The 26,736-nt window shown below is 31.1% G+C and overlaps 1 protein-coding gene and 1 long non-coding RNA gene across 7 annotated transcripts in view; one reads left to right on the top strand and one right to left on the bottom strand.

Annotated features, from left to right (window-relative positions):
• Positions 1-225: 225 nt before the first annotated feature.
• Positions 226-26,007, bottom strand: L(2)gl (LLGL domain-containing protein l(2)gl). Of its 6 annotated transcripts, none has more exons than XM_083092188.1 (16): positions 25,247-26,007; positions 14,746-14,843; positions 10,931-11,021; positions 8,233-8,474; positions 7,636-7,774; positions 6,769-6,956; positions 6,399-6,690; positions 5,547-6,300; positions 5,283-5,439; positions 5,072-5,220; positions 4,481-4,997; positions 4,121-4,401; positions 3,681-3,816; positions 3,253-3,452; positions 2,795-2,877; positions 226-2,451 (listed from the first exon to the last, which is right to left on the bottom strand). In XM_083092188.1, the coding sequence occupies exons 1-16, from the start codon at positions 25,328-25,330 to the stop codon at positions 2,344-2,346; spliced, it is 3,519 nt and encodes a 1,172-aa protein (XP_082948314.1). In that variant the 5' UTR covers positions 25,331-26,007; the 3' UTR covers positions 226-2,343. The 6 variants fall into 6 exon arrangements, with proteins under 6 accessions (XP_082948314.1, XP_082948311.1, XP_082948310.1 ...); XM_083092185.1 differs by having other exon boundaries at positions 3,253-3,470; XM_083092184.1 differs by having other exon boundaries at positions 6,769-6,983.
• LOC145967363 (uncharacterized) overlaps positions 25,166-26,736 on the top strand; it is a 39,133-nt gene continuing 37,562 nt past the window's right edge. Inside the window, exon 1 of the long non-coding RNA XR_014437378.1 lies at positions 25,166-26,417. This is a non-coding gene — a long non-coding RNA (uncharacterized LOC145967363). The remainder of the gene's footprint in view (positions 26,418-26,736) is intronic.

Consider the following 26,736-nt stretch of genomic DNA (forward strand, 5'->3'; position numbering starts at 1 on the left):
ATATTCAAACTCGTCAAATTCATATTTTAATATTCCAATTCTTGAGAAAAAAATTTTGATCGTCCTAAAATAAAATTTTATCTATCCATAATATTCTCCTTAAAAAAATACAACAATAAATTCTGTTACACAAATCATAAATTGTAAAATACATATAAAATGTATGTCAAGGAAAGTCAGCTTAGAAGGCAATCTAGGAGAATAAATATATAGCACAATTTGAAATAGAAAATACAGCAATAATCATTCATATATTTTTCTCGTAATAGGCATTCAGTATATAAGACATATTACAATCGGTATTTAACAGTACTGGATAGGAAAAAGTTTCAGGGGCAGTGTTTTATCATTTTCATTTTGTGTGTACACTATACATTACTTTATCAAAGTAAAAAACAATTTACAGTGTTATAAGTGTACATATCTCGGCAAACTCGGCGTTGATTCGATAAAATAAAAAAAACTTAGTTACGCTTCTAAGTTATAATTGAATCGAAATCCACTTTAACATATTTTTCTTTTTTCTTTTTTTTTTCCTTGTTACTTTTAAAGCACAAATGTGCGAGATATGACGATACATTATGCGCGTTCTAGAGTATAAAATAAAATAAAATCGATAAACAATCGTAAATAAGAGTAATTGTGAAATTAAAAGAGAGATAAAAACTTATCTACACAAAAATTAAAACTTATCTTTATCGCATTAAGTAATAATCGGTATTATCCTCAATACATGTTTAAAATTGAAATATTTATCGTTTAAAATTTTAATCGCGGTTGTTTTAAAAGGAGAATTAAGTTAATGTAAACATGCAATTGATAAGGAGGATCACAATATACCTCCATCAGTCTGTTCTGCACTTCGAATTCACTTAGTGTTTGTTTGTTTTTTTTTGTACAATTTTGTAAAATTATCGGCGCATTAAGAGAAAATTCCAAGATAGAACAATTTCCAGATATAACGTGAACTATACTATTTCCATGACAATTCTATTGAGATCAAAATTATAAGATATTTAGCATAATTGGTACTTTTCGCATTGCAGAGGCAAGCTATGAATATATCGATGTAAAAACGCGATATGTATAGTATCTTTGTAAGAATTCGTAAAGTAACGCAAGGCAGAAACGCATTTTGTAACAATTATTCATCGCTAAAAACTAATCCATGCGATTATTCTGTCTAGAAAAAGAAAAAAAGGCTGTGAATAAATGCAACAATAAAGTAACTATATCGGTATCGTAGTATATATGTCAAGCACTCCCGAGTATTCGAGAATTTCTTCGAAACTTTGATTACGTCCTCTTCGTGAAGACGAAGAGAGGGGAAACTTAACGATTAAGCAACATCGATAAAAAATATATTTCTAACGCGTTCTCATCGACAGACGTTTCTCCTTAAGTTCGCCATGCTTAATCTCACCTTAATTGTTCGTCAAATATATATAATTCTACTTAAGTAGCTATATTCTTCTTGCTCGAAGCAGTTTTATGTCGCACCACAAGTTATACGCTTCTGCTTGTGAAAAATCCACAAGACATCCGAAACATTTCAAATACTGTGAATAGCTTAAGTCGCGTGATATTTTATATAATAATTAGAAGTATATAAAATAACACATATAAAGAGTAAATTTAAGGCTGCCATAATTCACGATTTGTGATGTTGTCGTCCCTATCTCTCGATAAATAATGATTTTTTTATGTTCAAAAGTCTACGATTATACTGATTGTGTGAATCAGTATAATTGTAGATCACATACACCAGATTTATCGCTAAATTAATGAACATTAAAAGTTGGCCGTATAAAACGATAGTTAATTAGATAGATAATTGTTATAATAAAAGTCTTCTAAGTTTATTGTAAAATTTGATGTGTTACGATCTCTTATTCACAAAAAACTTTCTCAATCTATAATTAAAATCTTAAAATTTCTTATCTAAAGGAAAACATAGCGAGAATATCTAGCTATCTCTTGCATCGTAGGATAAATAAGACAGTTTTTAGGCCTATTTTCGTTAAAAATCATTGATTCTTTGCCAATTTTCCAAAAGTTACTCATTTGGAATACTTTCAATTAGAATGCAATGATGGATGTCAATGAGAAATGCATAAAGTTTATATTAAAACTTAACGCTTGCTCGCGCAACGCGCGTGATTAAACGCTAAAACTGCTGTGTAGAAATCTAGACTTTTTAAAAAATTCTATGATATATAAATCCTATCTATAGTCGCCGCTGTATACACATTGGTTGGATAAGAATTACCAATTACTGATGGCTCTGTAAACGGAGCGCAAAATCGATGCATGATCAGCATATGAAATGGATATGGAACAGGCCTACGAACCAACTTCCTCTGGCCTAGCTAATGGTGCCTTGGACCTTTCTGTAGTAGTAGTCACTGTAGTCGTAGTGACTTCCAAGTTGGCCAGATCCGCAGCACTAATCTGTGATAATTAAATATTTATTTACCTCTTCATATATTATAATAAGATATAATAAGAAAAAAATGTTGAAGACGTGAAAGAATTAATTATAAACTTTACGTCTACTTTAGTGTTGTTAGTCAGTTTGTTAATGAATATTGCATAAGGAGTGGAGAGAACGAAAGAGAGATAGCAGCGGGGAATAAATGAAGAAAATCAAACGAATTAAAAGCTGATGCACTCAATAGCGGGTGATCAATTTGTTAATGCCACACAACACTAAGTATTAAAGCGTCAACAAGAGATTGATATCGAGGCAACGACCGACACCAATTAATTGTAATATTCAGTGCCGTTTGCTGACCTCGACGTTCGGGGGTAGAGTGATGGTAGCGTGTGTTGTGGTTGTCTCGATACCGCTGCGTATCTCTCGTTCTACCGTAGTGCCTGCGCAATAAAACAATGCCACAAACAAAATAATAATAAAAATAATGAACATAACGTAATAAAATATAACGGAGAAGTGGAAAAAACAATATTATCAAAGCGTTGGAAGACGAAGACAATATGATTAAATTAAATTAACTATACAAATGTAAATGTGTGAATTTTCGTAATCCATCGAATTAATGAATCTGGAAAATCAATAAAATTTGTGTTTTGATTTAAAAAATAATAAATAATTGTGCAAAGAATCATTTACAACAAGCTATTATACAAGTGTACTGAAAACCTTTCTCAATACGAGTCTTCAATACAGTCTAATCAATCATCAGATAATCAAAATATGATCATGTCTACATCGATTGCAATTTCACTTACTGTTAACGTGCTGCGTTTCATTGGCTTGATTCGTCTCGACTTCGCCATTGGCAGTCGTGCTATTTGTAGTTTGAGTAACCACAGTGGTGGTTTTCACCACTAATGATTGATTCTGCGTAGATACCTCGGAAGTTCGTGAAGTGACCTCCATCTTAAGCCCTGCCAAACGATTGTGAAGGTCTTCGGAAGACGTTGCGTTTCTGAAAAGTGAACTGTTACTGCCAAAAGTGGCAAGTACGTCGGACACGCATTAATTAATACAGCGGTGAACGAAACTATCAAGCCATGCAATATGTTTAAAAGTACAAATTAATATATAAAGTAATATAAAATTTGCAATCTATCAAACTCATTAGAAAGAAAATATATTTTATCGCACATATAAGCAAATGATAAATAAACTATCGGAAGATATCAACTGAACTTACAGTAAATGATCTTTAACACTGTCGATTGTAATGTCTCCGATAGAACTTAAATCCTGACGATCGTCTTCTCCATTTACGTCTATACTACTCGTGGCCTGTCGCAGCGATGGTTCCTTCGGAGATTCTTCTTCCCCAGCTAAAAGACATGCGTTCACATCGACACTAAATGGCACTATTACACAAATAACGACATTCCCTAATATTTTGTTAATTAACACAAATAGCAAATTCAATTATGATTAGGCTTAAAACATGGACAAACAAATATATGCGGATGGTTATACAAAGTGTACCAAGCAGGGTTACACATCTTAGCAATTGCGTTTACACAAAAGCTGGTGAGATGTATTCTATTGCGGTGTGTATAAAAATATTGTATATAAATTGTTTCTTTCGATTATTTATAAAGGATGTACAGGGGTTAGACTCGGCATACTCACTGGCACCCACTATGCCATTTTCCGTGATGACTCGGTTCGATGGTTGACTCTCTTGCGTCTCTCCTTCGGTTTCAGGCGCTCCCTCGACGACACCTTGTTCCTGCGCGACTTCGTTAGTGTTTTCTGTCCTTTCTGTCAACGACCTAGCGCGCGGTGGTAAATTGAGCACGCAATGCGCCTTCGTTACTTTCCCAGCTGACAGTGAAATTCGTTGGAGTTCCGAACTCGAATGAAGATACAACGCTTCTCCGGCTTTCGTAAATATTAAGGAAGAAATACCGCTGAAAGATAAAAAAATACACGTTATTTATACAAACCATGTGTGTTAATTAAAACACAATAAATAATAAAGTCACTCACTTAATGTCCTCCCTCTTAATCGCAGCGGCGTTTAATTGTCTCTTCAGTTCCGGAATACTCAGCACTAGACAATCACCAAGATTCGTCAAGCAGAGTAAGCAAGTTTCTTCGTGAATTCCCTCTGGCTCGACAGGACACGAGAACTTGGCGAAACCTGTCTTTCGCACTCTAGATCCTTCGTGGGCGGTCAACTTGTATTTGCAGTGCGGCTTCAGGGACGGAAGATTGAAGATCTTGAACTGTTCCTCGCTGGCGATTACAACTCTATGTGGGGAAGTCATATCGGGCGCAGGCACCATGTTCTTCTCCGCCTCGTAGGATTCCGGTAATGGCACGCTGGATCCGTCAAGGATCGTGATCGCGATTACAGGCGCACGATGCTTCAATTGTATCTCCTTACCAAGTGTACAGTTGACGTCCTCTTCCGTTCTTCTCGCACCAGCTGGTATAGCCAACGTGAAGACGTAAACTGTGCCGTTGTTAGTACCCGCCCAAAGTGTAGGTGTTGTATTTTGCACTGTGCGAACAAATCCATCGAGTTATTTTTGTATCAATGTTATTGACTTTATATTTTTCAAAGGAGATACTAACAGCTAATAATGTAACTTCTGGCAAAATACAGGCATCGAACCATAGAGCCTAGAGCATCGTCAACAGGTCTCGCTTCCACTTGTCTCTCTACTGGCTTTAATTCCACCGCCGGCGATAAATCTCCGCTCGGTGAAGAAGCAACACTGGTGCTAAATTTTAACAGTTACATATTGCTTTCTCTGCGTATTCTGAGTTAATGATTGAGCCTTACCTTTCTTTCTTCTTATCTACAACTGTATTTCGTGTGGGACTATTAGCGTTCGTTCGACGTTGCGAACGTCCTTTTCTCAATCTTCTGAAAGACTCCCTAAGAGACTTTTTAAATGACTTTCGCCGAGAAATAGGAGTGTCACCTGCACCAGAGAGATCTGTAAAAATATTAAGATTAGTAATATTTATTCCCAGTATTGATATTCCAGAAAAAATCAAGAAAAGACAAAAATATAGCTTCGTATTACTTTAATACTTTACGTACCGTTTGGATTAAGCGTACACTTGACACTGACGGGCTTTGTTCTAGTATAATCGAAGACCGCGAGCCCGTGTGCAGTACCAGCGGCGAGCAAACCCCATTCGCTGTGCAACGCTAATGCCGTGACGGCGGCTGGTGGATACAACTGGAGAAGATTCTGTGGTTGAAATCCGACCGCGAACGATATACTCGTCGTTCTCGGCGGCAGATGATCGTGACCTTTCCACACGAATCCGTCACGATCGTTGACGATGTTCATTGTAACGGCTTTTATTTCCTTGTTGACCGGCTCCGAGGAGATGGTGGCGGCGATAATGTGACCGGCTGTGCCGGCAACCACCAAGGTCGAGGATAACGGACAAAGAAGAACCTTCTTCACGGCGAGTCGCGGATCGTCAGAGTACGGATCGAAGATTCCCACCTTCTTGAACGGCGGCCACTCGTCCTCGTCATCTTCCGGCGGCTGCTCGAGAACGTCCAGGTGCTCGCCGGTGAACAAAATCGACGAATTGTATTTGTACAGTGGAGTCAGAGAAACGTCGGACGCGTTCCAAAATCTCACAGTACCGTCCTCGTGCCCGGTAAGCAATAGCTCTCTGCCCTTAGACTTGTTGAGATTTATGGGACAGAGGAAATTTCCGCCGTTGATGGGCCACGTCTTGTCCGAGTAGAGATGCTCCGTTTGTGCTTTACCTGCAGCTATGATTGCCTCCCAAAGTTCTTCGGGTACATTGGGCACGTGTTGGGAACAGGTCACCTACGATGTATAAAAGTTGTTCGTACCTTTAAATATCCTATCAAAGCGTAATTTCTGTTTCTCTTCTGTAAGTTTCTTCTCTTATAATAAATACTCACCGCACTCGCATGAAGAGATACTAAATAAGGCAAAGGCATCATCTTCCACTCGGGATTCGTCAAATCGATGGCTACCACTTCTTCCTCGGCTAGCACTATGAGCGCTTCTGGATCAACAGGGTTTTCATTATTTCCTCCGTCTTCTCCCTCGGGGAAAACGGTGAAAAAGTCGATGATTTTGGACGTGAAATCGAAAACTAAGTGTTTATCCTTGGTCATGACAGTGATTGTGTGTCGGTCTCCGTAACTGGCACGTTGCATACCACCGGAGAATAGGAAGAGGTCGCCGTGTCTATGGAAAAATGCAAAATTTCAATCAGTGCGAAGAGATGAGAGAGATTTATTATTTAATCGTTAAACTTTGACTTACTCAGCGGTAGGATATACGAAGATCTTGGTGACGGCTTTGCACGGGAACGGGCCGTAAAGTGTCGTGGGTTCCGGCATCACGTCGCTGCCCGGGCTCCAGAATGCATATGAACCGTCGTTGTGCGACGAGACAAAGCGATTTTCGGAGATCCAATGGACCGATTCCAGCTGCTGCGTGGAGACGAATGTCTGCGCACGCGAAAACAAACCCATCAGCTGCGCGTACACGTTCCACCAAAGACCACCAAAGACACAAACGACAATCAGAACGAGCGATACCATATCACAATCCGTTCTTAACTCTGCTGTTCCCCATTCGATTCCACGTTAATCAATTTTCGTCTCTCAAAAGGCAATAAAAATCTTTTTGGTTTTAAGTAAGATAAAAAAGTTCTTAAATTAAAACTTAATATATTCCTACTTTTCATTTTTGTTAAAAATTAAAAGAATAAGATTTTTCTTGTATAAAATTTCTAAGATCTTTCTTACATGAAACATATTCAAGAAAAGAATACATTAAAAATGTAAAGTTTAAAAACAAAGATTTAATTGTAGCCTAAATCTTTACATTTTTTCTAATATTTTTAAATTTTATGAACTCGTTAATTTTTCACTTTGAAATATATATATGTATTTATAAAATATGAAGATAAATTTATATCCAAGTGATATCATATTAAAACAAAAATAATCACATTAATATAAATATCCACTTGAACTCTTGAATCAAATGTATATCGGAAACGAACGGGTTAGCAGGATTAAACATTGACCCATTGAAGTGTGTTTATTGAGGGAAGCATGTAAGCGTGTGAATGTTGCATTTGCCAAAGTGTAATCCTGTATAAAAACATATGACAACGCTTACCTGTTGGGCTCCTGGAGTGGCTTTGTTCCATAGCACCATCAAACCTCGATTGTAACCGATTAAAATATTGTCCGGATGTCCTGGTTGCTCGGCTATGGCTTCAACTGCCCCTGGATTTTTCTTGTAGTCTTCCGGAACGCTACGTAATAAAAATAACTTAATGATTTTTATATAGAGTAACTTTTTTTTGTTTTACATAATTTATACTTCAATGAATATATACTAAAAATAACTTCAAAACTCAGAAGAATCTAAAAAATGTTAATAAAAAATGTATTAATATTATTTTAATAAATTAAGTAAATACATGTACACATATAAAAATAATTTTAATACATTTTCTCTTTGATTAATATAATTTTAATTTCTTTTAGAGTTTTAAAGTCACTTTTAATGAAGATAATCAAAGTGAAGCATTTTCAATTTTCAATTTTCGTTCACTTTGATCATCTTCATCTTAAATAAAATTATACGATAATAAATTTTATGATGCTAGACAAAAATTATATGTGTTGGCATGTTTAATTCTGAAATATTGAAATAAAATAATTCAGGTCAAATATCAAAATGATAGATACATCACTTTTTAACACTTACTTTTGCATCACGACATCTTGATAAATAATATTGTCCGGCATGGTGAAAGTTTCATAGTTTAGCAAATAGATGTTACCCCCCTCTGTTCCCAATAAAAGATGTTTCCCGCAGGATTCGAGGCATATTGCGGAGATCTTCTTCAGTTTACCCTCCAACGACAATGACTTTGTTTCCACTATGGAACATTCATTGATTTCCCATAAATGTAGCGAATTATCATCGCACAAAGACACGAGGCGACCCTGCAATATATACCAAATCGATTAGAAAATATTATTTAAAAAAAAAAATTTTTATATTTTACAAAATATTATCAATATAATAGCGTGTGTAAACATGAGTGAAAACAATGTCAAGAGCAAGATTATTGAGGTGAGATTTCCTGGAATAAATAAATATCTTTTCTTATATAGAAATGTTTTCAATTCTCTCTATGTATCATTTTTATTATATATTTTTTTGTTTAATATTTTATTCGAGAGAAAGTTTTAATAACAGTTTTCATATCGTTTTAGAAAGTCAGTGCACATGTGTAATAATAAAAATAATAACACTTGTAAATTTTAATAGCTGTTAATCTGTGATCTCCCCCTTATCATTATTATTACATGAAATAAATATTTGCGCAGTTTCTCAATTTCTTACGAATTATTCTTTTTAATCAAAAAGTATTGTTTGTAATGCATAAAATAAAAATTCAAGAAAAATGCGAGATTGATCAAATTTATTCGGTTTCTAGATTTTAGTATAATTATGATCAAAAGTTAAGTAACTCGAAGAAAATAGATTTTTCTATTATGTTTAACATTAAACTATCTATCATATGTGACAAATTAAGTTGTTTTTTAAGGCAAATAATTTGAATGTCAAGTTAAGATTAACAAAATAATAAATTTACGAAAAAAGATTTTGATTTATAAATATCTGCCATAATTAAGTTTTAGGAAATGAATATTATTTTTCAGTTTTTCGATAAATATTGTTTTACATGCTTTGCTCTTATCGAGGACTCTATGAAGTGTTATAATCTAACAGATTTTTCTGAAACAAATACATTTTTTTGGATTGGAGATTATTTCTTGTTTTTAAAGATTATCTATTTTTTATGTTTAAAAGTTTTTGAGAAAAATTATTCTATATATGAAGACTATTACATATGTAAAACTTTAATTCAAAAAGAAAATTGCAATTACAAACAGAAAGGGAGAGACAATAAGTTTAAAATTTAATGGAAACTAATGGTAGATCTTTATTATAGAGCAGGCTCCCCTATCTTATCGGTCTCAAGATTTGTTTGAAACTGCTTATCGAGATAACGGATCGTGCTTCGTATCATTGTGCAATCATATAGACGCAATTCAATTAATAGACCATACCTGGTTTAAATATATAATATGAAGAATGATGCATATGTTTCTAATAAAAATATATTGTCAATTTTGGACAAATTTTAAAAATTTATAGAGCAACAAAAATTTTTTAATGATTGCTTGCAATATTCATATATGTTTTGTGCAATATAATTAATTTTTATAGCAGGTTTTAAACCAAAATCTTTACCTATATTTTTCACTAGAAATGTATTCAAATAATTTTATTATTATTATTATTTTTTATAGTTACTAAAAAAAGATATATATAAATACGTATATTTGTAGCACTAAAATTACAATTAAAACACAATTAGTTTTATGAGTTTTCTATTTAAATTTATCTTGCTAGAATTAAATCACCCAAGATTGTTATCAATATCTCCTGTAAGAAAAATTATGTATAATTATACATAAATCTACTCTAGTGTGTGTTTAGTAACTCTGTCCATTATTTGTCGTCACGTCAGCATCATTTACAAGTTTGCAGACAAATATTTGTATATGGATAAAAAAATAATTAGTATCTGGGGATGCATGTATACACAATTTTTTTTTTCTCTCATATATTGCCCCATGCATTTTACGTCGTAGCATTAATTTTGATGCGTCGTAATGTCGTTGCACCCGTGTATTACTTATCCATACATGCGTGCACAGGCACATTGTACGGTGTCATTATGCAATCAGACGCGGTTGCTGTATAAGCGAAGCACGGTGTCACATTATACTATTAGTGTGATGCGTGTAATCTTAGAGAATTTATCGAAAACTAGCACTTTTATCTTTTCTGTGTAAATTGGATGACACATACGGGCATATAAAATAAATGTATAAGTGTAAAAACAAAATTGTATAAATAGAATTATAAATATAAATAAGTAGATTGGAGAAAACTAATTAACATACACGATTCTGTTGTCTTTAATAATAATTAATACTTTTCGAATCGAGTCATTTAAATTATTTATTATTCGAGATAAATGAAAGAATAACACACGTTTATTGCGATATAAAAATTTCAAAAATTAATTAGAATCTGTTTTTAAAGACATTAAATTATAAGATAGATATAATCAATGTATCTTAAATATAAAATATATATAATAATTTTGAAATTTTGTACTATCAATTCTTTTCAGATAAAATCAAAAATCATGCATCACATCACACACATTTTGGATACTAAATTTCATAATTATGTTTCTCTCTTATGGAATTTGTGACAAAAAAACCACCGTGCATGCATAACTTACTACAGAATAAATATTTATTACGAGTACTCTAAAGTTTGGAATAATAATGCAATCATACATTAATTATCTCACCTCTTTTGGTAGTGGGATGATCTTCGTGACGGCATTCTCACCACTTTCGACAGAATGTTGTCCGTAAAATTCTACACCTGGTCTTCCAAAACTAAGTTGGTTGGTTGAAAGTTTAAGGAAATTAAAAAACAAAAGATTATATAACATTACATAAACATGACGTAAAATGCTGACGCAGAAAACACGACGAAACTTGAACTTTGAACTTTAGGGATGATTAATTTATGATTAATTATGTGCTGACACAGTTAATGTTATATTTGAAGAAATATGTAGTTGCTGAATACACGTAAGTGTATACTTTGCAAATTTTGCAACGAATGCGATAAAACATTACATTATCAGATTGATAATGATAAGACATTTGCAAATTATTTTAAATAACTTTGAAAGAAAATTTATTTGAGTTTTATTTCTCCATCTTTAAAATCAAATTTTCTTGAAGAGTTTAATCCCTCCTTCCCTCCGATAACAATTATATTTGTTTTTTAAAGAAAATAAAGAGGATTTTTTTTAATTGAGAGGAAATTAAGTTTCTTAATAGTTTTTAAACAAAAAACATAATTAGACTATTCTTTCGTTCATTAAATCCTTTCATTACAAGCTCACTCATAAGTCTTCATTAGCAAATTAATTAATTTTTTGCATAATACCGTCCACTTATATTTTCATATAATTTTTTTCCACACACATATTTATATTCAAATTAAAAAATACGATTAAAATTAGAATGAATACAATAAATTTATATTTCTAATAAAATATTATTAATTAAATTATTAATTAAATCATTTTTCTAATTCTAATTTTTTAAAGTGTATTTTTTAATCAAATAAGAAAATTTTCGTTGCTGAATTTAACATCGCGCAGCATTTTACTTATGTTACACCAAGACGTCACCTACTTTTTACTTTTGATCAATATTTTCTGCGGTCGCGGTGATATAACTTACAAATAAAACTTGCCCATTTTTACTCTAACTAAGACGCTTTATTCGAATTAAAACAATTTCACGCTAGTCTTTTTTCAATACATTTTAGTCTACATTTTTTAAAATACATTGTAGTCCATTTCATAGTTCATTTTAGTTACATAGCGTTTGACTGCTGATCCGAAAGAAAATCGACGTGTCTAAAAACGGGAAATAGATAAAGTATCGTCGTTCGAGCTAGTCCAAGCTACGGAAAAGGTCTAAGGGGCTCGCGATTAGGTTCAAGTATAACGTGTGCGTTTGTATGTTGGATTAAAACGCGATATCGCGTATCGCAGTCGTGCGTACCCGAAGGTTTCCTCGACGTGAGGTGTGCCATGCAGAGAGATAATCGTGTATACGTATATCTATTGCGAAATAATAACGATTATCTGGCGATTACATAGTCCTTGGAAGCATCTGCCGACTGTGCGTGCACAATATTAAACAGACGTTAAATGCCGAGGTTCGCTGACGTGTCGATTACACTTCGATACATCTAACATTCCGCTTAAATATTCACAAAATCAGACAAACGTGTAAATTTTTCTCTCTCTCTTCCTCTGAACCAATCAAATAATTTTCAAACCGCATATTCTTCGAATAATTCGTTTTTACTAAATTAGCTTTTTATTAAATTATTAATTATTACAGTTTATATTTTTATATAATTATTAATTTTTATATAATAATAATTATATTTTTATATAATTATTAAATTATTACAGTTTATATTTTTCATAGTGTTATATCAATACACACATAAATCTTACAACAAATTATATTTTTCTAAAAATAAAAATTTATATCCTACACTAAATTATCGAAAGAAAAATTATTATTGCACAAAAGAAAGAGCTCATAAATTATTCACACATATTATATATTATAAATAAATATATATTTGCTTTTATTTTAAAAATTTTGTTAAAATATAATTTCCTATCTGAATAATGAAAAAAAAAAAAAAATACTCAATCGAGAAAAACTAGAAACTAATCTAAATTTAGCGCGAGATTATTTACGAAAATACTCGGATACTTCCCTCTCTAAGATCCTGAAAAAGATTGTTATTTGATAGGTTTTCAGATAAACGACCTATATTTACCTTTGGATATTTACTCTCATATTTATATTTACATATATCGGAAAGATGCAAATTTAAACTATGATGTGGCTCGACGATAATTTCCGGTTAATATTGCAAATGGGCTTTTTGTCGATAATCTCTGTATGGATTAGGTAAGTGGCAACAATACGTACAAGGTCGGGAAACAAGAGCTCCAAAGTGTTACAAAACACAATTCATGCTGACCTTTTTCTTAATTTTGTCAACCGAAGCTTCAATCTTTCGTCAATTGTACGATTGATGACTTTGTTAAAACAATTATGAAATATTGTTTTCCTAAAATAAGCAAAATATGTAAAATAAAACTGGTCAAATATTGTTTTCTTAAAATAAGCAAAATATGTAAAATAAAACTGGTCAGCAATCCTTCGCAAATGAATGACATGAACATTTCAATCAAATGGTACAGTAAACAGATATCTTTGAAAATAATCGATATTTCGAATCTTGCATTATGCAAATGCGTTCATTCTTAATTGAATAATTCAATGCGACAGTAATTTAATTCAATATTTTGCAGGAATTTGACAAAGTTAAAATTGAGAAATGTAGATTTAGATTGACCCTCTTTCAAAAATTTTGTTTAAAAAGTTAGAAAGATTGTACTTATATCGAATCCTTCCTCTTCAATTAAGAACAATTACATTGAAATAATGCCACGTACCAGAGTGCGAGTTTATAAAATAAATCACAATTGATTTATAGAGTCTTTGTTAAGCAATCACTCTCATTACGTTTTCCTACCGTGATGATAAAAAGAGTCATAAAAAATATATCAAAAGTTGAACGATTTTTTTGACATCAGGATAATTTTTTATATCGATATAATATACAGGATGTTTCTTAATAAGTGCGAAAAATTTAGGAGATGATTCTTTGTCGAAAATTGAAGGGAGTTTTTCATATAAACATATACTTCTACATCTCTCCCTGTGGAGTTACACTCCTCCAAAAATGGGGGTAAAAATTAAGTTTTTATTTTTTTCTCAAATTTGCAACAAGTTAAAGAAATTAAATTAGGTGGATATTTTCTACTAGTAAAAAGGTTATTTATTAATATTTTTTTCAGCCTCCCGTATTGTTATAAGGGGATGAAACTAGCAACCCCTATTCAATTTTTTATTAGAACTTTTTAATGGGTCGGAATATGATCATCTAAAAATATGTATTAAAAAGTTTGATTTATTTAGAAACTTTTTTATCCCTTTTATTTTTTTCATAAAATCAGTAGTTAAAAAAAAAATAAATAAAATACGTTATCGTGCACGATGCTAAATAGCATAGGTTTCGAATTACGAGAAGTTAAATTTTAAAATAAAAATAAAATTAGAGTAAATGTTGGGGAAATTGAAACAAAAACAAAATTATAATAAAAACCTAATTTTTATCCCCATTTTTGGAGGAGTGTAACTCCTCAGAGAGGGATGTAGGAGTATATGTTTATATGAAAAACCCCCCTTAATTTTCGATAAAGAATCATCTAAAATTTTTCGAATTTATTAAGAAACACCCTATATATTTGCACATTTAAAACTTTTTGTGTTTCTTCTTTTTGAGAAATGAAGGATTTTAAAATAGATTTTAATACAAACCTTCATCGAGCTATAGCGTAGTCGCCCCCTTCCTCCAGATCAGATTATAATATATATACGAAACAAAGTACGAAGGAAGCGAGGGTAGACGCGAAGGCAAGGAGCAAGAAAAGCAAAAGGATACACTTTGATGGCGCCGGATGCCGTGCCGATGATCATCACCCGCAGACTCGGATCCCAGGCGAGAGCGGTTGGCTTGTTCGGAAAACCATGCTGCACCGTCTGGAACAAACAAGACCATATATCAACCATGGTTGATTTCGATCAATTTCCTAACATCGTAAATAAATTTCTAATTTATTTTAACTTGTTTGCCTTAATGATTTAAATTTCTCACAGCAATTGAGATCAAAACTATTTCGTCATTCGACAATTTTTGGTGCAATACTCTCATATTTAGATTCAATTAAAAAAAGCTTAATTAAAATTATATTAATATATTGAATATTAAAAAGATTATAGCAGATTTAAGCATTGAAAGCATTAGAAAAAATGTGTAAAAAAACATATTATATATATATTTCAATATAAACATATATACTTCAACCAAATTTAAAAAATAAATAATCGCTTGTATCAGTGTATGAGTATCAGACTGTATATTTAAATCTTGTAAATAAACTCTATGAGGATTTCATGATTTTCCAAATATTTTTGTTCAAAATTCCAGGTAGAATTAAAGTATTCTTAGATACAATTTTAAAATAAATTTATTGTGCAGGATTTTTTAACATAAGTAAAATTTATTTTAATATATTTTAAACAAAAAAAATATTAAATAAAGTAGACTTTAAGGTACTAACATCTGATGCCTAAATGAGGGCTAAATAGTCATAAAATTTGGGCAATATTATCTAAATCCTAGAAATATTATAAATTATCAGAAAGTATTGTGCACATACAACAAAAAGTATTATTTAAATATAAAAGAATGTGTATATACAGGTTGTTATTTAAATACAATTTTTTAAGAACAATATTTTTTAAATATTTATAAAATTACAATATTTGTAAAATAATACAAAAAATAAAATTAATAGATTTTGACAAAAAAAAAATTATATATAAGATTTTAAAATTTAAATATTGCAAAAGAATAGATTTCTAAGTTTTTACGCTATTAAAAATATAGTCTTCAGAATTTCAAAATTAAAGTTGTTAAGATTAATGTTTACATAAAAACAAAATTATCAAAACTATCAATTTCTTAAAAAAATTCCTGAAGCTCAATAAAATTTTATAAGAATTCTCTGCTTTTTCAAAGTAGAACAAAAATTCCTGAGAATTCCAAGTTTTCGAGGTTTTTCCTAGGAATACATATTCTGAGTATTGATTTTAAAGTCATTTTCATATTCGATTTTTAATTAAATGCTCATTATTATCGGAATTCTTGGGAATTCTGCGTCTTTCAAAATTCCAAGTATAATATGTTTAAACGAATAATATGTTCAAGTATCTCTCTATCTACTTTTTAATCCTCAGGATGTAATTACAAACGGCATTAAGGATCGTGAGCCGACTAGGATAACGGTACTGGAATTGATTTGAGCGAAAGTTCGTGGCAAAATTAGTTGGCATGGCTCTCTCGCGATGAGTCAGATTTTGACAGTGCCCGTTAATCGAGTGTGGCTTATCGTGTGCGTACGTCAGCATATGTGGTAAATGTGCCTTCGAAAAGAAGGCAACGGTTAATAAAGCTCCACTCGAACGGTACCGATGAAATATTGTTATTACGCGATGTGCCGGTAAAATCATGTGGATTCATTTATTTTCGTCTCTTCCCACGGCCAATTATATATCCCGATTCTCGCGAGATATACAAATGGTCTTGAAGCCGTAAATTCTTAATACGTTTTCGCCGAAGCCAAGGTCTATAGAAATACACAAAGTGTATCATGTGGATTTCTCGCTATTTTAAAACTTAATGATTTCAGATTCTTCTCGGCCATTTCTTTTTTGAATTTTTGAACCTTTTTTTTCAAGTCCTTAATTACTTGAAATATAGTAATTTTACTTGGAATAATTAATTATCGTAAAATAAATGATTAATTATAATAAAAAAATGATTAAAATGAATTAATTGTCATAAAATGAATGATTAATTATAATAAAAAAATTACATTGCATTGATGTAAGAAATTTCTCCTGGATAAAAGAAGTTGTTCGGAATATTAATTAAATATTAACTAAGTATTAAGCACAACTAATAGTCATAAATGAAGACAATTCAATTGCGTAAGATAAAAAATTTCCCATAAATCAATTTTTAAAATGCAAATAACAAATCTTATTATTAAGTATATGTAAATTTTACTTTTTCAGAATCACGTAATAAAAAAATATATATATTTTTATTAATTTTTATTATATTTTATTTCATTTAAGATATAATTTATTCACACATTTAATAATGATTATAAGATTTGTATTAAATATTAAAAAAAAGTTGTAGATAATATTTGCTATATTTACTTTCAATATTCTTTTTTTAAGAGAGAAATCTGCAATTAAAAAATAATATTATGCAAAAAAGACATTTATTGATTAAAAGAAAAGTATTAACACACACATTAAAATCAAGGAAAAAAGATGAATGCAAATAGCATTTTGGAGGCTATTGCATTCTATTTTATTCGCGATGATATATCACTTTGATCAAATAATTTTAATTTTTTACAAATTCTCAAAATAAGAAAAAGAATAGTTTCGTAGACAAAACATAATTTATTAAAATGTACGAACAATCCACAGAAAAAAAATATTTTTTTCAACATATAAGGGATTTTATTCAGATAAAATCGCTGTAAAAATTTATCATCTTTAAGTTCAAATTTATTTTATAAATGACATTGCAACCTTTATAACCCGTCTCGTAAATGTGAAAAATGTACATAAACGATAGAGTTTCTGTCTGATCCAAGACAGATTCTTGGCAAATGTTCAGTTTTCAAAGGCGACAATTTCGTTGAAAATTCTGTTTTCGATACTTATATCGACCTAAAACCTTCACTACATCGCAATTAAAAAAACCGGTGAGCTCAGAGACCTTGGCTCAAGAACCATTTCCATAAGAAAAGGTGTCACTACCTGCAAGTTGTTCTATAGGCACAATTCTTACGAGAAATACATCTTAACAAGAGTTAAGACGAGACACTATTAGTTGCTCGTCTGAGATACAATAAAGAGACGCGTGTCTCTCCTTCCTCTGTTCCCGTTTCTTTCAAATTAAACCCACAATAAAACACGCAAACATTAAAAAAAGAATACATTAGAAAACATATTTTGAGAAAAATATGTTAAATATTTCGATAATTTATTCAATAAAATATTTGAAAATAACTATAATCAAAGAATTCACTTTGCGACAGTTTAACCCTTTAACTACAGTTGTCGTCAATAAGATATAGATTTTAAGATATGCTGTGATGTGTCACTTATTGACAATTTCATTGGTTCTGTTAACATTGTGTTATCTCGAGTCTATACCGATTATTTATTTTATTTTATTAAGTAGTTAATAAAATAAATAATTGCAAATAGACCGTAGTTAAAGAGTTAATACAGGATGTATATTCAAATTATCTTGTCAATAAATTCTATGAAGATTCCATAATTTTTCCAACTATTTTTGTTCAAAGTTCCAAGATTAAAGTACAATATTTATATATACAAATACAATTTTTTTAAATATAAGGTTATTGTGTGTGATTTTTCATATAAATAAAATATATTTTAATATTTTAAACTTAAAAATTAAAAAATTTAAAAATTAAAAAATTAAAATATTTATATTTAGATTTTTAATAAAAAATAATACCAAGGATATAAAACTAATGCAAGAGATATTGATAAAAAAATAAAATCAATAAAATATTGTACAAGTTTTTAATATTGTAAAAGACTAGAGATTTCTCTCAAGTTCTTAAACTATTAAAAACACTACTACAACTATTAAAACAGTTTTCTTCAGAATTTCAAAATTAAAGCTATTAAAATTAACATAAATGTTTATATAAAAATAAAATTATCAAAACTATCAATTTTTTTAAAAAATTTCATAAAATAAAATTCCATGAGAATCCCCTGATTTTTTTAGATGGAACAAAATCCCTGAGAATATCAGATTTTTAAGATTTTTAGGAGTATCCTATTATATTTTTTAAAGTACTGCTGAGAAAGTTAACTCAAATTTAAGTCTCGTAATAATAAATGCATTTTTAAGAATTTCTTCGGTAATAAAAAGAATAATAATAAATGGTTTAAATAAAAATAATTAAGAGATTTCTCTCGCATCTTAAAGTGGAAATGCAAGGACGACTTTGTACCGGTCGCGACATATTGACAAGTTGTTTACGAATTTCAGGGTGTAGAATGAGGATAGGATTCTCGATCATCACGTTCGCAAATACTGTTGGCGAATACTTCTCCGAGAAAAGAAGAGATAGAAGATCTCTTCTTTTTACCTGCACACTTTCTACGCCAGTTTCTCTCTTCTTTTTCTCTCCTCAAATAGCACGAGCGTAAATCAATGAATGGGCACTATTTGCATCGCTATTTCCGAGCTATTCGCGTCATTTACATACCAAGAACAAATCGTCCAAACAAAAATCAAGGTGATTGAACTGTGTTTATTTCGCAGGACCGTCGAACCGTCAAATTCTCATCGTTGGAAAGACTAGAATGCACTTATGTCAAATTTCAATAGCTGACAAAAAAATACCCCAATTCCTTCCCTTATATTTTATGCTAGTCAGAGAAAAAAAACGAGAATTAAAAAATATTATTTATCGTTGGAAAGACTAGAATGCACTTATGTCAAATTTCAACAACTGAAAAAAATTATCCCAATATTTTTTCTTATAGTATATTATACTTTCTGCTAATCAGAGGAAAAAAAAGCGAGATTTGTACTTAAAAAAATATTATTTATTTTGAATCAGATCAATAAGATATTATCATACTTCGATAAACATATATGACAAGTGAACTATCGATTCTCGATGCGATAAACGCATCCAAGTAAACACAAAAAAAAGGAAGGTCCAAGGATCTTATCATATTTTGTTTGCACGTAATGCATCGATATAATCCTCGCTTATCTGTGCGATATTGAAGATTCTTGTTCGGCATCAAGTTATCGAGAAATTCAACGTAAGAGATATTGAATATTCCAAGAATTGTATCACATTAACTTGTTTAACATGGCTGATTGATACATAAAACCAATTCATAATAATACTTTGGACTGTTTCTTTTTTTACTACAATGATAAAATTAAATAACAATATATTATAATAAATATATTTAATCTTTTCAAATTACAAAATAATTTCTACAATTATATAATAATTATTTATCTTTATTAAATAAAGATTTAATAAAGATAAATAATTATTATACAATAGATAAATAATTACTGAAGCTAAAAGATTAGAAAATGATTTTTTATTAATGGAAATAAAGAAGACTCTCCAATATATCTGATTATCTTTATTAATATTTTCAAAAAAGATAAATATATTAAATTATAATCAATATGTCAAACGCATCAAAATTTGGCGCATTAAGGTTTAAAGATACGATAAGACAAGGAAGTGAATAAGGAAATAAAATTTTCTGGAAAGTGATATTTTATCAGGGTAACTTGCATGATATTCACAATATTTTTCACGATTATATCGCGAAAAAAAAAAACTAACAATGGCGAGTGCCAAGCTGTGTTACACTGTTTTTACCTTTATCACGATCACGTTATTACTACCTGAATTTCCACTCGCACATTTTCTCTTCACGTACTTCGTAGAAGTTCTTCGAGAATCCACAGCACGGGGAATTAAATCGCTATAGGGTTTCACGATAATACATTGCGGCGTCACCACATCAGGGAGACGCTTCGAAGTACGGTGGAAATACTATGGTAGAGATATCGACGCATTTTCTTTTTCCATTCATTTCACAATATATTAAAGGGATTAATATTAAAGGGTCTATGCACTTTTTATAAGTGGCATCGGTAATTTAATTTAATTCTGCGAAATAAAACAATTTTATTTTCTAAAAATTTCATCTATTATATAAATAATTTAATATATTTAACATAATATATTTAAAATAAATATATTTAATATAATTTAATAATTTAATAATTTTTTATTAATTCTTGTTATTAAAAAAAATTTTAATTAATTTATTTTTCATCAATATATTATATATTGTGGACACGCACAATAGTTTGAAAAAGAATTGCACTATTTCTAATTTTTATAATCAATAAATAATATAATCGTCTAACGTATTTATTGATATTATTAAACGTTGACATTATTGTTCACATTAATAAAATTAAATTTTAAATATTGTGTATGATTGGGACTTGTGTATGATATTGATAATTTTATAATCATAACGCTTTTCTCTTTTTCTGAGAAGAAATATTGGCTTGTTGATTTCGTGTAATTCGCTCGAAAAGCTGTTCTTAGTCATTTGTAGGATTGATAAGAGGATTTGACGTTTCCTGCAAGATTGCACATCAACAGAAATTTATATCACGCGGATTTTCGTACACTTAACAAAATATACCTAATAAAATGACGTGTATCTTGCCAAATATTCGATTAATAAAGTATAGAAAAAAATGCCACGTTCAACAGAAACCAATGATTGCACAATACTTGAGCTTATGTATTTGTCAGCTGAATGCTATCTGTTTCATTGTTACCTAACGTCGACTAATGGCCATTCTTTTGTTGTTTCTAAAATATTTTATCCGATATACATGCAAAATGGAAACTAATTCGTTCCGAGCCCAGAATTTTATTAATCATATTGCTGAAATTTTATGTTTTTCGTTAAAATAATTTTAATAACGATGTTAACGATTTCTCGAGGATAGATTTCGATTTAAAGATTGATGTAATATGAAGCAGCAAAATTTTTTATTTAAAAAAACTTTAACCTGATTTCATTAAAATTCTTATATTGTACAAAATATTAAAAATCTGTTATTCAATGATTATTTTTGTTATAATGACAACATGAAAAATTTCTAAAATTTAAAAAAAAATTTGATTCTTGAAATTATTTCATAATTGGAATTATTTTTATGTTGTGTCAATTTTATTTTTAGGAATAAAATATACTATTTACTTTTTATTAATATTATATGATTAAAAATGACATAAGCGTAAAACACAAGTGTTTTAGATACATTATTCTGCTAATGAAGGAAGATCTTTTAACAGTTTCGAATATAAAGTCGACCTTGTCAGTGGAAATTTTTTTAATGGTTCAAAACGTGACCACATTTCTTAATAGAATTGTTGTAATTATAGAGAAGAAAAATGATTGCAAAATACTCAGCTATTAGCAATGGAAATATACGTAAAAAGTACTGAAGTAGAATTTATTATTTAAAATTTCGTCACAAAATTGGTCAAATTTCGAATATTTCGTTTTATCAATGATTTAAACTCTTTGTGCATATAGTTATATAAATTGTTAATTAAAGAGAGAATAAAGGCATATACATATATAAATTATAATACACACACACACACACACATATATATATATATATAAGTACAATAAAAAATATATAAAATAAAGCATATATGTAAAATGTATCCACATTATTTTCTTTATTTTTAAATTAAGAAAAAAAGAGGATGACGAAATTATTTTCTTGTAGCAGTTATAATTGTAAGAAATTAATTTTCGAACAATTTAAATTAATTCTGACTTTCTTCGATACACTTTTCAAATTTTTTTCTCGCTGTATGAAATTCATAACGTTTCATAAGTAAGCAAATATATTTTCGTACACATCTCTCTCCTCCAGAGAGAGAGAGAGAGAGAGAGATCATCGTCGGTTCTTAAAGTAACCTTAACTGAACATTTACGATCGATGCACAAATATCTACGGTCGAGCGGAATCGAACGACATTCACGAATAAATATCTCGAATTAACGAACCGGTGCAAGGCCTGCTAAGTGCAAATACTTTTACACGTCATTGGCCGTTTTATAAGTAAAATATATACGTATACTCTTGCATGCCGACTGACGTTTCACAAAAATTCACTTATCGTTCGTACGTTTATCTCGACAAGATAATCGACGGTATGAGAAACGAGCCATATTTTCAATTTTTTCTCTGCTTTCGATTTTCGGCAAGCCTATACAAATAACGGAATGCATGTGCATTAAAGTAAAAAATGACATGCATAAATAATTATAGATGAAATGTAGAGATAATTGTAGATAATATTGCATAGATAAATTTATTGCATTACGAAATAAAATTATGTGACGCCTGAATAATAAAAAATATAGTATATTAATAATTTATTAAATTAATATTTTGCTTCGCGAAAAAGATAAGAGGTATTTTATGTACATTTTTTATGTACGACATATATTTTATTTTCAACAAGAAAAAAGATAAAAACAAAAATATTGATATTACATGTGTCTCATATTACGCGATACAAATAAATGTGTAGTGTACATTTGATGAATAGATTTCAATTAGATTAGATCCGCAATCTGTTGCTACGACAACGATTGCGGACTTCTTTGAGTAGTAATATAATAATGACACGAAATAAACCCATTACACAGTACAATAATGTAGAATATCTCAGAATTACCAGAAAATTGACTTATATATACATAACGTTACTTGTCTCTAAAATCAATTTTTTGCAAATAAAGGTAAGATATATATAAAAAATAATAATATATTAGTTTTTAAAAAATTATTGAAATATCGAATATATGTTGCTAAATATATATTGATGAATTATGATAAATTATGAATTTGAAAGATTAGATTTAATTATGATAAATTTGTGATCGTCTATATATCTTTACTAAAAAAAAAAAATTCTTTTCTTTTAAAAACTATGACCGCCTTTTTACAGCCTATATTTGTAGCATATTTCATACGTATTTATACGATTTTCGAATCAATTATAATAAAATAATTACTGATGTGACAAAATTATGATAATGTGTGTAATAATGGACTCTCTCTTTCTTTTTCTCTCTTCTGCTCTCCTTCCCTCTCTCTCTCTCTCTCTCGCAAACTTGTGTTGGAAAATTCACAAAGATGTTTCGAGTAAAATTTTATTAGAGAGTTATAAATCAATCGCAAAAATGAATGCGTAAGTGTCTCTTGCAAATTAATACGCTATCAAAATTGTTGCGTACGAATAAATAAATCTCGCGAGTAACGAGTAGATATATAGAGAGAAAGAATATAGATAAATGATAAAAAGATGCCATTGGTACAGACGGTAACCCGATATTCCCGACGAAACGAATCTCTCAAACCTGTCTGTGAGCGGAGAATCATCGCTGTTTCTGTCAGCTACTCGTTGCCAGAAATGCAAAATTTTTCGCATATCATGGACTTTATAATTGTTGAATGAAAATATTCTTCTTCTTCCTTTCTTGTAAATTTTTGTGATTTTTTGAATTTTTGTAATTTTTTTACTCAGGAATTTTTGACTTAAAACTTCAGTTTGGTTTCACGAAAATTTTCATATTTCAAAAAGTATTTAGAATCTCTTGTTCAATGATTGTCTTTATTATAATGGCAATATAGAAGATTATTTCTAATCTTGTCTTAAAAAAAAATTTAGAAAATAGATCAGTGTTTACTAACACAAATATTTTAATGCTTATTTTCTTTTTGCAACTTTTACTATCTTCCTTTAGTTTTTACTTACGTCAAATTAATATTGTAAAATTTAATAATAATTCTAATGGAATTACATGCATATCTAGATTGGATAAACTAATTATAATTTAAGAATTATACAAGTTCTCATTTTCAAAAGAAAATATTCATTAATAAATATTTTATAATTAATAAATCTTGTATAATTTCATTAATAAATCATTTAAATATCATCTATATATTTTTCTGATTTGCTAATTTTAATTTGTTTATTTAATAGAGAAATAAAATTGTCCTAAGCCATGTGATGTGAATATATCATAAATTATATGTATAATATGTATAAAAGAAAATATTCATTAATAAATATTTTATAATTTCATTAATAAATCATTTAAATATCATCCATATATTTTTCTGATTTGCTAAATTTATAATCTTTTATTTAATAGGAAAATAAAATTTTCATAAGCCATGTGATGTGAATATATCATAAATTATTAATATATATATAACATGTATAAAACCTGTAAACATTTTATAAAATCATTAAAAATATGAGAGAAATCAAGAATTTTAATACCTTATTTAAATGATTAAAAGAATTGAAGAAATAAATTGAGAAAATTTTCATTATACATATGATAATATTTCAGACGCATGTTTCCATCCCATTGTTTTCAGGTTGTCGGCTACAGGATATTTGAGCAATCTCTACAAAACGTTCCTATCAAATCTTATCTATTTAAATCTTAAGTGTGTGATTCATTGAAAAATCTATCTTGAATGACCAATCCAAATGACTTCGATCAACCCGATCTGGCAACATCGCCATCGGTATTCATCCCGCGCCCATTCGCACACCCGGGTGTGGGCGAAGATCTTTTCACGGCTGCGAATGTCTCTTCCTTTCTCCCCCCCTCTCTCTCTCTCTCTTCCTTACCTTTCTGAAAGCGAAGAGATCCTTCTGTAGCTTCTGCCGCTCGGCCGTGGGCTGCTGGCCCTTCCCCCTGATGAACTTGAGCATCTTGGACCCGCCGTTAACCTCCGACTCGGCGCGTCGTTTCACTGTCTCCGGAAAATAATTAAAAAAAAAAAAAAAAAAAAAAAAAAGGCGAGTGTATCGCACGTCACAAGCGTACCGAACCAAGCGACACGCACGTTTCAATCGTCGGCCACGCGTAATTAACGCATTCTTGAATGAATGAACGTTGCCGGCGGCGCGAGGTTACGCTGCCGCGTTATTTATCCCGAGATGTGCCAGGAGATGCCGCGTGTATATGTGTGTATGTGCGTGTGTCGTGTTGCGTCTGTATCTCTCGATACACGCCCGCACACGTCAGTGGCCCTGTCTCTTTCGTTATCCTCCCGTATCGCCGTTTCTTCTCCTCCCTCTGCCCCTCTCTCTCTCTCTCTCTGTCTCCTTCTCCCCCTGCGGATGGCGATCTTCCTTTCCCCTTTCCTCACTCACTCGCGACTGGACGCGCTCGAGGGAACGCGATGTGTCAGTCGCTGCCTCGCGTTTCCGCACCGCGTTCTGGAGAACACCACCGCCGAAATACACTACGCTGGTCGAGCACGATATCCGGGATGTACGATGGTGGCGCGCCGGGTGCCGCAACGGAACGTAAAACCATCGAAACGGACACGGGGACGGGCCGCGATCACTCCACGTCGCTGGCTGTAACGCGTCTCTCGCCGTCGTGTCACCTCGGCTCGTCCCTACCAGTAGCCCCGCGCGCCCTCGGGCGCCCTCGGTCGCGCTCGGGCGCCTTCGGCCGCGCTCGGGCGCCTTCGGTCGCGCTCGGGCGCCTTCGGCCGCGCTCGGGCGTCTCCGGCCGCGCTCGGGCGTCTTCGGTCGCGCTCGGTGACGTTTGGCGGCGCTCGACTCGACTCGGCCGCCATTCGGCGGATCCGCCCGAGGGAACGATGACCTCCAGCCGCCATTGCCAACCGTGACGGAAGAAATATTTGAATTGCGCGTTTCGAGGCAAAGTTTCTTCTGAATTTTGTGCGACGCATTTACGCATATCTACGCATTTCGAAGAAATTTTTTTTTGGATACGACGATTAATTTCTTCACGTGCGATCGACGAGGTATCTGCGGCATTCAAGTAGGTCTTTTTCCAATTGAAAATACGACGCAAGTACTCGTACGTATATCGATGAGAACTTGCGTTTTTGATAATTATGATAATTGCGATTATTCGTATATTGTATAAATTACGCACTTTTTATGGCTGAAATACGTCATATTTTTGCGATTTATTTTCGCAAAATCGTAATTGTGTGCGATTATACGTTTCTGTTTGATGCGAATTTGTATCATACAATGTATATGAAACTTTCAAATTCAACGATTTGTTACCAACTTTCCCGCCAAAATTCCATTCTTTTCGTCGATAATAAAAGCGATGTAAAAGATTCAGGAAA

This window comes from Camponotus vicinus, unplaced genomic scaffold (assembly GCF_025532165.1).
Source record: "Camponotus vicinus isolate PSW18456_S1 unplaced genomic scaffold, iyCamVici1.0 SCAF_2, whole genome shotgun sequence".
Taxonomy (NCBI): Eukaryota; Metazoa; Arthropoda; class Insecta; order Hymenoptera; family Formicidae; genus Camponotus; species Camponotus vicinus.